The following is a 15,803-nucleotide window of genomic DNA, read 5'->3' on the forward strand; positions in this document are numbered from 1 at the left end:
TGTTGAACTGACCGATTTCGGCCCGTGTGTACAAGGCTTTAGTCTTGTATCTGGAAACACCCTTTGTGTTCATAGTAGCACACCCCTCCCTAAAGTAATGGTATGACACTGCAGTGAGAGGCCAGACTCCACTGCAGCATTTTTATTGGACAGCTTGGGCCAATGGTACTTTACCATTGGTCGAAGACTCCAAGCTGTCCATTGAGCTCAGTGCCTCTTACAAGAAGTGAGGAGAGGCACTGTGAGCTCATCCTCACAGTCTGCTGCAAACAGTATGCCAGCTTGTATTTAAACTGGCCACTCTGTATGTAGCTTCTGACGGGCTGCGCATAGAGCCCCGTATCATATAGTCTTATAGGAGCTCAGTGGTGGGGTAGGTCTTCAGCTACATACCCCTCAAATTTGGGGTCTCTGTGACCCCTGGTCGCCGAGCTATGACCCTTAAAGTCCTTTTTTTTTTTAAAGCTCATGGCAGGTGAGGCTCTGAATGAGTTAATTGGATAGCAAAAGTACAGTATTGAATGGCAGTAGGTAATACTGGTAACATAATTGGCATAATTCCTTTGTATTCCCAGAAGGGGATGAGCTGGTGGTTCCTGAGACGTCGGACAACAGCCGGAAACAAATGGTGAGGAACATCAACAATAAACGGAGGTACTCCTTCCGTGTCCCGGAGGAGGAGAGGATGCAGCAGAGGAGGTAACCGCACACAGCCTGCATATTGAGTCAGTTTCAAAGCATAGAACTTTTTTAGTTCTAGAATGTAGAATTTTCCCAATTGACAGAATCATATACTGTATCTTAGAGGGTGGACTATTCATGTTCTCAGCCTAAACTGCTCTACCCACACTGACACCTAACTAGTATGCAGATTTAGAATTTTTATTTTTATTTTGTTCCGGGTCAGTTCTTTAAAATGTTCTGAAGGCAGTGGCCAGCCAGATTGCTAGCATTTTCAACAATGGCGGCTCCTTTAATTCTGTCTTGGCAGGTTTAGTTTCGAGTATACCTGTGTCTCTGAAATTATGCCCACAAAAAGAAAAAGTGATGGGATCCTTTCATATAACTGTATTTTGTAAGGTATGCAACCTTCTTTCTCTGCCATTGGCTAGAGCAGGGATCTTCAAACTACGGCCCTCCAGCTGTGGTGGAACTACACTTCCCATGAGGCATTGTAAAAATCTGACATTCACAGACATGACTAGACATAATGGGAATTGTAGTTCCTGAACAACTGGAGGGCCATAGTTTGAAGACCCCTGCGCTAGAGAGTGTGATGGTACCAATAGGGAGGTGAAGGGGTGGAACATAAAGCGACCAGGAAGGAAATTGGCCACCTTTTCACTTAATAGGTACATAAACCCTAAGAATAAATTGCTCTTATTTGCTCCCTTATGGTCCGCGTACACACAACCGGTCCAAACCGATGAAAACGGACTGAAGTTCAGTTTCATCGGTCCAAACCGACCGATTGTACGCCCCATCAGTCTGTTGTCCTTCGGTCAAAAAAAAGAGAACTTGCTTTAAAATCGAACCGATAGACGGCTGACCGATAGGTCAAAACCGATTGTTGGTACAGAAAAGCATCGGTTCAAAACCTGCGCATGCTCAGAATCAAGTCGACGCATGCTTGGAAGCATTGAACTTTGTTTTTTTCAGCATGTCGTGTGTTTTACGTCACCGCATTCTGACCCGATCGGTTTTTGAAACGATGGTGTGTACGCACATCAGACCATCGGTCTGCTTCAGCGGTGAACGATGAAAACGGTCCGTCGGACCATTTTCATCGGATGGACTGACCGTGTGTACGCGGCCTTATATATACCATCAAAAGTGTTTTGGTATACAGTATATGTTTGATAAGTGCAAAAAAAGTCTAATTGGCCCTCCTGGTTCTTATCTTGAACATTAGAAAAATGAGTCCCTGTGTTGTAGAGATGTAGAAAGTGGGAGGGAATAAGTAGTTTAGCGGAAAAAAAAAAACTGGGCAGGGCTGACAAAATTCTGTGTTTTAGTAGACAATTGATGACAGAAACTGTGCGAATTTCTGAGAAATCAACATGTATTTTTCAGTACTTGTAGGGTCTTTAAAGGTATAAAACATGGAAATGTGGATGCATTGCAGAGATGTACTGTATGTTTTTTTGTTTGTTTTTCCCCGCTAAATGCACTCTAATGCAATGCTTAGTAAACCGGGTAATTTATATAAAGATATGTTGGGAGGAGGTCACACCATCGTATAGACAACGGTTTGATTTACGTTTTTGTTTATTTTCTGCTGATAGAAAAGTTGGCCTTGTTTAGGTCCTATGAGGAAGAAATAAAATTATATAAATGGACTGATTTATAATCTATATGCCATATTCCCAGTTGTAACCTTTCAATACTATATCATACAAATCATGGGACATAAAAGGTACCTAGTTATTAAAATAACCTGAAGAATACAAATTATATAAAACTTCCATAATTTTATTTCTGTCCACATAAAATATTGTTGAAATAACATATTGGAAAGATGCATGCCATTACATGTTTTTATTTTTACTCATACATATATACCATTGAAAAACATAAACTCCAATCATCTCACAACCTCCTATGCGGCTGAATCAATTCTTAGTGTTACATAAGCTGTTGTCATTCAGTTTTCCAGCCGATACTTGCGGAGAGGCAAGCATCGAAATGAATGACAATCGCTTGAACGTCCCCTCTCCCCCCTCCTTCCCGATCAACATACAATAAACATTTTTCAACCACATTATTTTGCTTATAAGAAATGCCTCTTTTGAAACCCAGTGAGAGTAAGATCGGCAGGCTGCTGTATTGCCCTGCTTTAGTTTTTTCAAGAGCCTGAGCACTATATGAAAGAACACATCTCCGGCATCCCTTCCGATCTACCAATCTGATGGTCACTGGGTGGTGCTGACCTTTAGCTGTGCTGATTAGTTGCTTGATTACGTTTTGATAGCATGTAGTTAGGCAACTGATCAGCACATTGCACAGCTAATAAGGAGCATGTACATCTAAAGCAGTGGTCTCCAAACTGCGACTCGGGAGTCAAATATGACTCTTTACTTGCTTTTATCCAGCCCTTGGGGCACTATTTCATCCATGGATACCAACAATGGGTCATAATTCCCACCACTGACACCAATGAAGGGGACATATTCCCTCCTAATGTCACCAGGGATGGGGCGCAATTCCTCCCACTGACACCAAAATTGGTGCACAATTCCTCTCAATGGCACCAATGATGGAGCTCAATGATATCAATAATGGGTCACAGTTCTTCCTACTTGCACCAATAATGGGGCGTGTAACGGTCAGGGGTTAACGCCGTTTACGATATCCCATTTCACCAACCCAAGACAGCTTATCGACACTCCACAATCCAGCAGACACGATCCATAAGAATTCCCCCAGAAACGAGACTCACACAGCTCTGTTCTCTGGTTCCAAACGGATAGACTTTAATGACAAACTCAGGTCTTTTTTTATACAGTAAAAAGCATGCTACAGTAATCAAAGGGACAATTACACACTCCATCCACAACATCATACAATGGGTACTAACGAGTCCCCCTCAATCCACATCTTAGACAGACTTTCTGACTCCGCGATAAGCTATTCTCACCTGCTACACAATACCCTTTAGTAAACATAAGTCAGACGTCTGACCTTTAGAGTGTGCTAACTCACAACACATATTATCAATAGAACTTTCATACAATGAAATATCTTAGGAGCCAGACTTAATTAACACCTTAACAGCCTGTGTTCCCACATGAATGAATCACTGTCCTATTGACCTGTTGGGTTCAGAATTAACCACCTGTAATATTTCAAGATATCCTGCAATACATTGTGAATTATCCTTACTGTCCCATCTCATGTAATTCAAGATATAATTTCTCAGTCATCCTATGCCCCTAGTGGACATAGGATGACCCTAGACCTAAGAGTCATTGGTGAAGCTGAACCAGGAGTACCCTGCATCCTTCAAGAGCCTCTGGGTCCCACGGGCCATACCGTTACATCGCGCAATTACTCTCACTGAAACAAACAATGGGGCATTTTTTTTTCCCACTGATGTCTGGACCTTTTCAATTCCCACTGGCCACACCCCCCCCCCCCCAAAGTCTGAAGGACTCTATGTAAACCCTTTGTTTCTTTAGAAAGTTTGGAGACCCCTGATCTAAAGGGATGCTGGGGATGTGTTCTCTCATATATCGTGTTGAGAAGCAGTACAGTGACTTACACCAGCCCTAAAGATCACGCCCATGCATGATCATAAGCAAAATTGATTGATGGCAGAGAAATCTCATAGCTGTGAGAGACTGGCTAACAACAGCACAGATACGGAGGAGAGGGGATTGATGTTGATTGAAGTTGTTCAGATAGTAAATTAAGGCAAACTTGAGATAGCTGCTGCAGCTTTAAGGGATTATAATATGGAGATGCAAATTTGCAGGAAATAGAAAGTAATCCATTTCAACACAGGAGATGAATTTGCTACAACTCTGGGAAAAAGAAGGTAAGGATTGAAGTTCAGCTTTATCTGTGCAGTGCTAAATAAAATGAGAGCTATATGGTTATTGTATGCCATGGCACATTTATGTTAACGCAGTCATGTCCAGTTGTCGAGTTTCATTCCTCTTCTGTTTTTCCTGGTCCTCAAGGGAAATGTTACGAGACCCAGAGATGAGAAACAAACTGATTTCCAACCCCACAAACTTCAACCACATAGCACACATGGGTCCCGGTGACGGCATCCAGATCCTGAAAGATCTTCCTATGGTGAGAGACCACCTGGTGGTGAACAGGAGAATGACACCTGTATAGTACAGAGCCCTTATATGTGTTTTCTAGTAGTACTTTACAGAGGACACTCAAATGTCCTTACCAGCCACACTTATGGTAGAGTAATTTAAAGGGTATTTAAAATGAAAACTTTTGTTTTCTTCATTTTGAATAGAGTTTGAGGGGGTTAACCCTTTGTTGGGTTTTTATTCCTGTCTGTGTCCCTCTGTTTGCCTTGGTGACCATTGCCACTGGGACTGAAAGTGATGGGAAATCCAAAATTATAATGTTTGTACCAAAACAATAGGTGAGGGTAAATCCTCTGAAATAGACACCTGTTCAGATGACAACAGATCTTAGAGGGGAATTCCTCTTAATTTAGAGAGATTTTCTCTTACTTCCTGTTGCGTCTCCATGAGGAATATCCCCAGTAGAACACAAACAGCTAAAAATAAACTGACAGGGGTTTTAACCATCCCCTACTTCATACAGTATGGAAAAATATAAAAAAAAGTATTGGCTATACATACAGTGTAACTATCCATCTGCTTTGGGCAGAATCTCATGCACACACAGGGAGGGCATACAAACTCCATGCAGAGAATATGACTGATGCGTTATTGATGCAATGCTGCATGGCAAGATAGCAGACTTCTTAGCAGCTAGTTTGTCCAAAAAGACAAATGTGGAAGTTTTAAATGACTGTAGAACCGTGAGCTGAACTTTTCCTGCTGTCCTTCAAACATGCTAGGTGAGTCTGCCAGATGGAAGAGCACATTGACTACTTAGTCACCATGTTGTTTACTGCTGATCAGAAATCTAAAGGTCTAATAATTATTTTTATTGAGTAAATGCTGCTTCGGGCTACCTTGGGTGCTGCTCACAGGATCTCTGTAGCTTGGCATTGATTGGCTTCTTCACTTCAATAGAAATCACATGGCCAAATACCTAATTGGTTATAAAACCAGCACTGGAGGTTGCCTGTAGCATCATTTTCTCCTGAAAAGGTATGCATATCGGGCCTTCTATCATCCCAGTAAGACTGGTAACATAGCGTAACATTTATATATAGAGGATAAAGCCTACATCCCGCCCACCTCCCCCAGCTGATGACTGAGATAATCCTAAAAAGCTATTTGATCCCCCAAAGTCGTTCTTCCTGCTGGTCTTGTTTGCTATCACAAAACATCCAGTGCAGGACCAGTGCCCACCATTGGTCCTGTATGGTATCTCCTTCCCGGGAGAGGACAGTGATTATTGCTAGCGGCTATAGTAGCCGCTTGTGATGATTTCAAGCAAATCTGGCAGGCTGGTTGTACCCACGTTGATCGACCGATCGATCAACTTGGTACAGTCAGCCTGCCCATTATTGGTTCAAATCTTGGCCGGTTCCTGCTGAACCAGCCAAGATTTAACTGTGTATGGCCTGCCTTAGACCAGCCGAAGCCTGTGTAATTGATGCATTGGACAAAAAGGTCTCCTTTCTCAGTGGTGACATTAGTGAATTATAAGGACTTATTATGGCAGAGACTGTTTTTGATTTCACGATGTCTGCCATAGCTTTTAACAGGTTCTTTCCCTGCTGAATTAACATCATTTACTGTCTTTTTTTAATTGTAAGCCTATTTTTTTCCTCTGAGATTCTAGAAAATATAAAATCCAGGTCTGCTAGTAATTGGCAAGGGTTGACAAATCTCCATATAGAGATGTCACTGCCCCAGGCATGTGCGATGGTGATGTCATGTTGTATAGCCCCTAAGCTTTTATCCACCAACCTCACTACCTTGCTATTGGTGTTTGTAATAATAATAATTGCGTGCTGTAGGGGGCAGTGATTTCTGCATTAGGTGAAGCTCTATGATTGGATTTACAGTTCATCAATCAGGAGGTGATGGCTGTTTGTCCATCAAGCTGCAGAGAGTCCTTGTGACTCTTCTGGACACCCAAAAACACCCCTCTTCCATGAACTTGGTTGCAGGTGTTCTCTAACAGTGCCCAAAGTTTGCAAACATTATACAAATGTAAGCATTAAATGGTAATTCTGTTTTTTTTATTTTTTTTTATTGTACTAATAGTATTTTGGAGGCTACTATTGCCGGCCTTTTTTTGGAAATACTAGTTCCCTGGCTATGTTTTTCCTATTGTCACTGAAGCAGAACAATTGCAGTCAGAGAAAAGTGGGGAAAAGGTTTCCTACCTGTTCCTACCCCCCCTGACAGTGTTTGGACAGTTAAAGTGGAGTTTCCATCCCAAAAAATGTTTTCATTATTGTGCTCATTAGACCTAAAAAAGTAAAAAAATATATATATATATATTTTTTTTACTCGTCTGGAAATGCCTGTTGCTATGCGGTCCCACAAAATCTGCCTTTGAAAGCACCTAGGATTCTGACATCATCTCCCTCTAATGCTCCTGGGAAATGTGTGTCATCATTTCCCAGGATGCAGTGCGCTGTCCAATTATCACTCCCCATCCAAGACTTCCAGGAAGTAAGTGCCAAATCCTCAAAAGAGATACTACGGAGTAACTGCTGTTACTCCGTCGTATCCCTGGTCCTAACTATGGAACTGATCCACAGAATCAGTTTCCCATAGTTAGGACGAAGATCCGGCATGTGTAATTGAATTACACTGCCGGATCTTAGGATGCAGTACCGCATCCGCCGCTGGGGGCATTTCGTGTCGAAATGCCGCCTCGGGTATGCAAATTAGGACTTACGGAGATCCACAAAGCTTTTCAGCTTCGTTTTTTCTCCGTAAGTTTAATTTTGCAAACGCAAAATTAGGGCTGCTTTTACAAGGTGTAAACTGTTTACACCTTGTAAAAACAGACCTTTCTTGCTCGCGACGCGATTTTTTTAAAATTAGAATTTTTTTTTGGCGCCGTATCTTTTTTTTACCCGACGCAACTTTATTGTCCCGTCGCAATCCACAAAGCCCGACGTAACGTAATTTCGCGCTATGCACGTCGGGAAAATGACGTCACGCGCATGCGCAGTACGTCCGGCGCGGGAGCGCGCCTAATTTAAATGGGAATCGCCCATTTGTATGAGGAACGCCTTGCGCCGGACGGAGTTAAGTTGCACTGCCGAAAATTTCCAGGTAAGTGCTTTGAGGATCGGCACCTAACTTGGGAGATTTGCGGCAGTGTAACTTAACTCGGAAAAGTTAAGTTAAGCCTGTTTTTTGAGGATTTGGCCCTAAGTGCTTGTAGGCTTCACAATGCCCACAAGCAAAATGACAACGGTGTAGATACAGTTTTATAAACTATCTTTTTTGAATATCTATGCGGATCGGTGGCGGATTGTAAAATAGTAAGTGACCGGATTTATATTATAAAAATGCAGGATGAAAGTACATACATTTAAAAAATGCGAATTGTGGTTGGAACTCCACTTTAAGGAAATGCAGACTCACCTCTCTGTCGCCCTGATCTTTCCTCCTACAGGCATGCTCCTTGCACTGCAGTACAACTGATTGGCTCCTTGTGCTGCATCTCCTTCTTTAAAGGGGAGTTCCACCCACAATTTCACTTTTTAAATATAAATACCCCTGTAATACACAAGCTTAATGTAGTCTAGTAAAGTTAGTCTGTAAACTAAGGTCCGTTTTGTTAGGTTGTTGGAGCATTTAGTTAGTTTATAATCTAGAAATAGACCGTGGCCATCTTAAGTGTGGGCATCATGAAGCCAGACTGTATGACTTCCTGGATTTCAGCCTTGCAGATCTCGCACATGCTCAGTGCTGCACAAGCGATGTAATAGGTTTCAGTCAGGTTTCCATAGCAACGGGAGTGTCAGAGGAAGTTGCCGCCCCTTCTCTATGCAAATAGGCTATTTGCAAGGACTACTGGGATACATGATGCCTATCCCAGAAACCCTTGCAAATAGCCTTGTGACTTAATAGCCTAGGCTAATAAGGAGGAGGAAGTAATGAAAGAGTACAAAATAAAGGTATTTACAAGCAACAAAATAAATAAAAATTGTCCTTTCTGAACACTATGAGATTAGGGCATGCAGCACAGACAAACATAAAAAAAGTTGGAGCTAAGGGACTGCAAGAGGCTGATATTAGGTACTTCAGGCACTTACCCCGCTTCTATTTGAACAAATACATTTAATGATGTTTTAACAAATACAGAGCTGCATTCATTTATGTATTATACAACAGCCTGGAGTTCAGCTTTAAACTTGTTATGATTGTCGGCCTTGGACACAGGCCCATAATTCAGAATTTCCCCAGCAGCATGGATAAGGCTTCCCGAAAACTGGCCGTGTACATCTGTGCTAATCCTTCAACCCTCTCCCCTATTGTTTTTAATGATCTGAACCGTCCCCTAAATCCAATGTGAGATCTCAATATTTCTATGAATCCAAAAATGTAATGCCCTCCTAAACAGTCATGTATGGGGAAGAAGCTTTGTGTCATAGCTGTCAGTGTTGGGGGTGGTTAAACAGCAGCACAGACAATGCACAATCCTAGTTACCCCGCCACCATACAGGGCCCAAAAATTAGAATAATCTGGGCACCTGCTTAGCATTGTTTGCATGTTAGCTGTCCTCCCAAGTAGTGCTTTGTTGTGTCCTGGCTTCGAGGGGCAGTGCCATGCATTTTGCAATTTTATATATATTTTTTTTTTATCTGCTCTGCACTTCACAGCTCTGTTTGTGTGCCCTTCCAGAGACCTGTGTTATTCTAGTGCAGAAATCTGCAGGTTGCACGGAGGAAACCAAGATCAATTTGTTATATTTAGAAATCAAAACAGCACTGCAATGAGAAAGGGCAGAAAATGATTTGCTTTGAGCAGGAAATTCTCTAAGATACAAAACTTTTGTTGTAAAGTTGACCCTTTTAAAGTGACCCTGTCCTACGATCTAAAAATTCATATAGCTGCTTCCTTAAAGCGGGGGTTTACCCTAAAAAAAAAATCTAACATTGCATGGAGCCGACCTATGAGACCGACAGTATGTTGTTGTTTTTTTTTTTTTTTGCGTATGTACCATTTTAGGGCCATTTTCACCCCCGGCTTTCCCGCAGGAGTGGGCGTTCCTAATCACAGGCTGTGATTGACGTGCTTCCGACCGGTGCATACTGCGCGTCACGAGTTGCCGAAAGAAGCCGAACATCGGTGCGCAGGTGACGTATAGAGCCGCACCGAAGTTCGGCTTCTTTCGGCAACTCGTGGCGCGCAGTATGCGCCGGTCGGAAGCACGTCAATCACAGCCTGTGATTAGGAACGCCCACTCCCGCTGATAAGCCGGGGGTGAAAATCGCCCTAAAATGGTATGTACGCAAAAAAAAAAAAAAACAACATACTGTTGGTCTCATAGGTCGGCTCCTTGCAATGTTAGAATTTTTTTTTAGAGTCAACCCTAAAGGCTAATTTCACCTTTGTTCACCTTTTTTTTTCTTTCTAAATTCCAGTTCCCCTATGTACCAGTATAGCATTAATGGCCTTTTTTTGCAAAAATAAAACCGTTTTCCATTAAGGCTTACCTCACTCTCTTAATAGCTGTTTTAATACACTGCTCGATTACTTCTGCCTTACTTCCTGGTCAGACTTTAGGTCATGACACAGGAAGGAGTTGACAGCTGATCTCATTAGCGCACACCCTTCAATCTTTAAACCCTCAAATGGTCATTTTCTTCCTGTGTCATGACCTAAAGTCTGACCAGGAAGTAAGGCAGAAGTAATCGAGCAGCGCGTTTAAACAGCTATGAAGAGAGTGAGGTAAGTGTAAAACTTATGAAAAGATGTTTTATTTTTGCAAAATAAGTACATTAATGCAATGTTGGTATATAGGGGGAGCTGGAATTTAGAAGAAAGAAAAAAAGGTGAACTTAGCCTTTAAAGAATATAAAAAAAAAAAAAAATACATTGCTCTGTTAAAACAGGAATGCTGGAAAACTTATACTTCTGAGAGTCATGATCTCCTATGTCCCCTCAAGCTCTTACTGGTGCCTCATGCATCCTGTATTAGTCCTAGAGTTGATTAAGGGCTAGACAGCAGGAGGTCTTGGCAAGGGTGAAGGGGGTTGTTTGGGTGATATTTTGGGATGAGATTGATGATGTAGATCAATGTTGAGAACGTCTTTGTATGATATTGTTAGTATTTAGAATTTTATTTGTTGGGTGATTGGAAGCTAACGCAGGGCTGTCTTAATAGCATCATGGGCCCCTGGGCAAAGTAATGCTCTGGGGCCCCTACAATGGAGACAGTGCAGGTAAACAGACATCAAGTAGGTAGGAGGCAGACAAGCGGAGCTTCCCCTTTTGGGTGGAGCTCCGCATTAGCTACATGAACAATCATTCTGTACAGCAAACACAAGTGTGAAAATACTACATACATAAAGTAACAAAGCAGTCCTGTGCGTGCATATAATATATCTGCTAAATTGATGCCTCCCAGCACTCTGACCCCTCTACACCCCAGATATCCCCCCAGCATTCTGACCCCTCTACACCCCAGATATCCCCCCAGCACTCTGACCCCTCTACATCCCAGATGTCCCCCCAGCACTCGGACCCCTCTACACACTAGATATTCTCCCAGCACTCTGACCCCTCTATACCCTAGATATCCCCCAGCACTTTGACCCCTCTATACCCCAGATATCCCCCCAGCACTCTGACCCCTCTACATCCCAGATATCCTCCCAGCAATATGACCCCTCTATACCCTAGATATTCCCCCCCAGCACTGTAACCATATACCATAAGATGAATTGTGACCCACTACATCCCTGATACCCCCTGCACTGTGGCCTCTCTACATCCCTGATACCTCTAGCACTATAGCCACCCAAGCATTCCTACCCCCATACACCCCAGATCCCCCCTCAGCATTGTTTTTGCCCCATACACCGTTGATATCCTCCAGCACCATTATTCCATCCATGTAGTACCCCATTTTCCAGTGGAGATACAGTGCATGTAAACTTCTGGCTTTGTGCCCACCTCCAGCACTACACTCACCTATACCAATCAAGCAGGCAGAAGGAAGGACAGAGGAGGGAGCATCCCTCCAGGCATTCCAAGCCTTTCGGTGCAAACAGTGCTGCACAGCTGGGCTCACCATGACACCATCCACAATGCTACTTCCGTAGGTGGGCTCTCAGTGTTTCCGACTCAGCAGCTCCCACTCCAGCTCCTACCCCGCCTTTGAGTCCCGAGCATTCAAGCTGCATGGGGCGGGGTCAGAGCATCACCGGCACTCAGGCCCTGTCCCTCCCTGTTGGCTGTGAAATGGGTATCGTTCTGCACAGCACGGCGCACTGCCGCCAGCTTGCCTCTCCTGTGTATCCATCACTCTCAGTGCCATCATGGGGCTGCCAATTTCGGGGCAGCGTGGGCTCAAGGACCAGCTGCTTTGGGGAAAGTGCAGGGGCCCCCCATGCAGCTGGGGCCCCTGGACAATGCCCAGGTGTGCCCTCTCATTAAGACAGCCCTGAGCTAACGTAGGGATTGGCAGAGGGGTGTGGCAGACTTTGAGTGGTTGATGGTTGGTAATATGGATGACCCTTGAAGCAGCCTTCATGATAGACTGAAAGGTGATATCCTGTGTAGAGGTAGGTAATTGGAGAGGTAGTTGTAATAGTTAAGGTGAGAGGTAACAAAGGAGTGAATTAGTAACTGTGTGGTGCTGCTGGTTGGCATTGTGGAGGCATTGGAACTTGGCAGGAGGAACCAGAGGGAGCTACAGGGGGGACACAGGAGATGCACACTTCCAGAAGTGTTGGTTTCCCAGGAGATTTCAATGGATGATTCTTCTTTAATGAGACAGCAGGCAGCAGTGGAAGAAAATATATTCTTTACAAGGAGCTGTGTTATTTAAATCTTAAATTTGGCAACAGAGTTATTATAAATTCCCTTTCAAATCATGTTGTTATACAGTATAGTGCAGTAGGTGGGAGCCCCGCCATGTTGTCTTGTGTGTCTCCTCAAACAGGTTTTGCAGGCCCTGGTGTTTCAGCTCCCTCCTGGGACGTCCTTTGACAGGGAAAGGGTTTGCTGTTTCCCTGTGCTGATTGTGTCTTCCTTTCTGTCTCTTTATCAGCCGAGGTCCCCTTATCCATCCCCCCTCCGCCATCACTCCAGCCTGATCTCCACTCCGAGCAACTTTGAGCACGTCTATCACATGACTGTAAACTCTGCTGAAAACTTCCTGTCCTCCGAACCCGCACACCCCACCTCTTCCTCCTACTCCTCCCCGTCTCTCAGTACCACCCCTGTCAATCACAGGGTACGCACAGGCGAGGCCCTTCGCTCTACTAACCTGTGTGGTCTGCCTGGCTTCTCATCGTCACTGCTTCATGCCATTGTGCCTGCTCTGTCACCCAGCACCCTTCGTCATCCGCTCATTCATTTAGAGGGAATCTCCATTATGTTTTCTCTTAGGATCACATCACTGGGCAGGGCTTACTGATTATTATTGTTTTCACACATGTCAAGAGATTTTAAATATTGTTTTAAAATAACTGTGCTTTGCCCATGAAGGGCAAAACAGGTTCATGTTAACCACTTAAGAACCAGAAGGAATTGCCCACTTAATGACTAGACCATTTTTTGCAATACGGCACTGCGTCGCTTTAACTGACAACTGCGCAGACGTGCGACGCTGTACCCAAACAAAATGTATGTCCTTTTTTTCCCACACATAGAGCTTACTTTTGGTGGTATTTGATCACCCCTGCGTTTTTTTTTTTTTTGCGCTATAAACAAAGAGCGACATTTTTAAAAAGAAAAAACAATTTTTTTTAACTTTTTTGCTTTAATAAATATCCCCAAAAAATATATATAAAAAAAAATGTATTCATCAGTTTAGGCCAATATATATTCATCTACATATTTTTGATAAAAGAAATCGCAATAGGCATATATTGATTGGTTTGCGCAAAAGTTATCGCATCTACAAACTATGGGATAGATTTAGAGACTTTTATTTATTTACTGTTTATGGCGGCGATTTTAAGCAGGACTGCGACATTGCGGCGGAAAAATCTGACCCCAAATTACACTTTTTGGGGACCAGTGACATTATTGCATTGATCAGTGCTATAAAAATGCACTGATCAATGTATAAATGACACGGGCAAGGAAGGGGTTAACACTAGGGGGCGACCAAGAGGTTAAGTGTGTTCCCTAGGTGTGTTCTAACTGCAGGGGGGATGGGCTGCCTGGGACATGACAGAGATCACTGTTCTTGATCACTGGGAACAGTAGATCTCTGTCATGTCTCCTGTCGGAATGGGGATGCGCCTCGTCTAACAAAGGTAGATCCCCATTCTGCCTCTGTTCTAGGTGATCGCAGGTCACCGGGGGACATCGAGTCCGCCCGACCTGCGGGCGCGAGAGCGTGCCGTCTGCAACTGCGCCTGCACGAGCCGACGTAAAATGGTGGCGATTCACACAGGAGAGCCAACCTGCTGCAGTACAACTGCGGCGGACGGTCGTTAACTGGTTAAGGCCATGTTCACACGGCTTCAGCTTTTATAACAGCAATGTGTACAGCAAGCTTTCATAAAGCATTTACAAAGTTTTCAATTCTCATCAAGCAGCTTTTTTTTTTTTTAGACTTCAAAGCACCCTTTTACTACATTTTTAGGAAGGCTGAATGTATAAAGTCACGTTTTTTAAAGTTGAAGTACATGCAAAACTTTTTTTTTTTTTATTATTTTGGATAGAGTAAGAAATGATTATAACCTCTGTCTGATTTAATTTTTTTCTGCCCATGTGTGTCCCATTGGGGAGGTTTCACTTTACTTCCATAGCCACAACATGAAGCGATTCCCCTTCCCTAAGCGAGGGGAAGGAGGACACACAGAGTGGATGAATCTCCCTGACAGGGACACAGACTGCAATAAAACCTGACAGATGCCCCTCTTCACTCTATCCAAAACTAAAGCTTTAGTTATGCTTTTAGGTTTTGGATAGAGAAGAGCTGAATTTGTGCCTCTGCCATATTTTTATTGCTGATGTGCAAGGAGAAAAAAGACAGGCAGATCCCGTCACACCTATGCATTGCATTATCAATCTTTAAAACACACATTTTGAGGTTCTTTAAATGTTAAATGTTCTGTAAATGCACAGTAACATGTGTACAGCCGTGGCCAAATGTTTTGAGAATGACACAAATATTAATTTTCACAAAGTCTGCTGCCTCCGTTTTTATGATGGCAATTTGCATATACTCCAGAATGTTATTAGGAGTGATCGAATGAATTGCAATTAATTACAAAGTCCCTCTTTGCCATGAAAAGTAACTTAAAGCGGGGGTTCACCCGTACATAACACTTTTTCCCCTTAGATGAATGCTCGTGTTGTCTAGGGGAATCGGCTAGATGTTTTAAAATATGAGCTGTACTTGCCGTTTACGAGATGCATCTTCTCCGCCGCTTCCGGGTATGGGCTGCGGGACTGGGCGTTCCTATTTTGATTGACAGTCTTCCGAGAGGCTTCCGACGGTCGCATCTATCGCGTCACGATTTTCCGAAAGAAGCCGAACGTCGGTGCGCAGGCGCAGTATAGAGCCGCACCGACGTTCGGCTTCTTTCGGCTACTAGTGACGCGATGGATGCGACCGTCGGAAGCCTCTCGGAAGACTGTCAATCAAGAAGGAACGCCCGCTCCCGAAGACCCATACCCGGAAGCGACGGAGAAGATGCATCTCGAAAACGGTAAGTACAGCTCATATTTTAAAACAACTAGCCGATTCCCCTAGACAAAACGAGCATCCATCTAAGGGGAAAAATTGTTTTATGGGTGAACTCCCGCTTTAATCCCTTTAAAAAAAAAAAATCCACTGCATTTGTGAAGAAGGCTTCAGGGTGCCCAAGAAAGTCCAGCAAGAGCCAGGACCGTTGATTCAGCTACGGGATCGGGGCACCACCAGTGCAGAGTTTGCTCAGGAATGGCAGCAGGCAGGTGTGAGTACATCGGCACGCACAGTGAGGCAAAGACTTTTGGAGGATGGCCTGGTGCCAAGAAGGGCAGCAAAGAAG

At 43.6% G+C, this 15,803-nt stretch overlaps 1 protein-coding gene across 7 annotated transcripts in view; it reads left to right on the top strand.

Moving 5' to 3' along the window:
• The window catches only part of CDC42BPA (CDC42 binding protein kinase alpha), a 363,756-nt gene that overhangs the window by 330,555 nt on the left and 17,398 nt on the right, over positions 1-15,803 (top strand). For 3 of the 7 annotated variants that reach the window (XM_040351326.1, XM_040351327.1, XM_040351328.1), the window contains 3 exons: positions 576-699; positions 4,683-4,800; positions 12,860-13,045. In XM_040351326.1, coding sequence (XP_040207260.1) covers positions 576-699; positions 4,683-4,800; positions 12,860-13,045 — 428 coding nt within the window. The remainder of the gene's footprint in view (positions 1-575; positions 700-4,682; positions 4,801-12,859; positions 13,046-15,803) is intronic. The other 4 variants (XM_040351329.1, XM_040351330.1, XM_040351331.1 and 1 more) reach the window with 2 other exon arrangements.

This window comes from Rana temporaria, chromosome 4, assembly GCF_905171775.1.
Source record: "Rana temporaria chromosome 4, aRanTem1.1, whole genome shotgun sequence".
Lineage (NCBI taxonomy): Eukaryota > Metazoa > Chordata > Amphibia > Anura > Ranidae > Rana > Rana temporaria.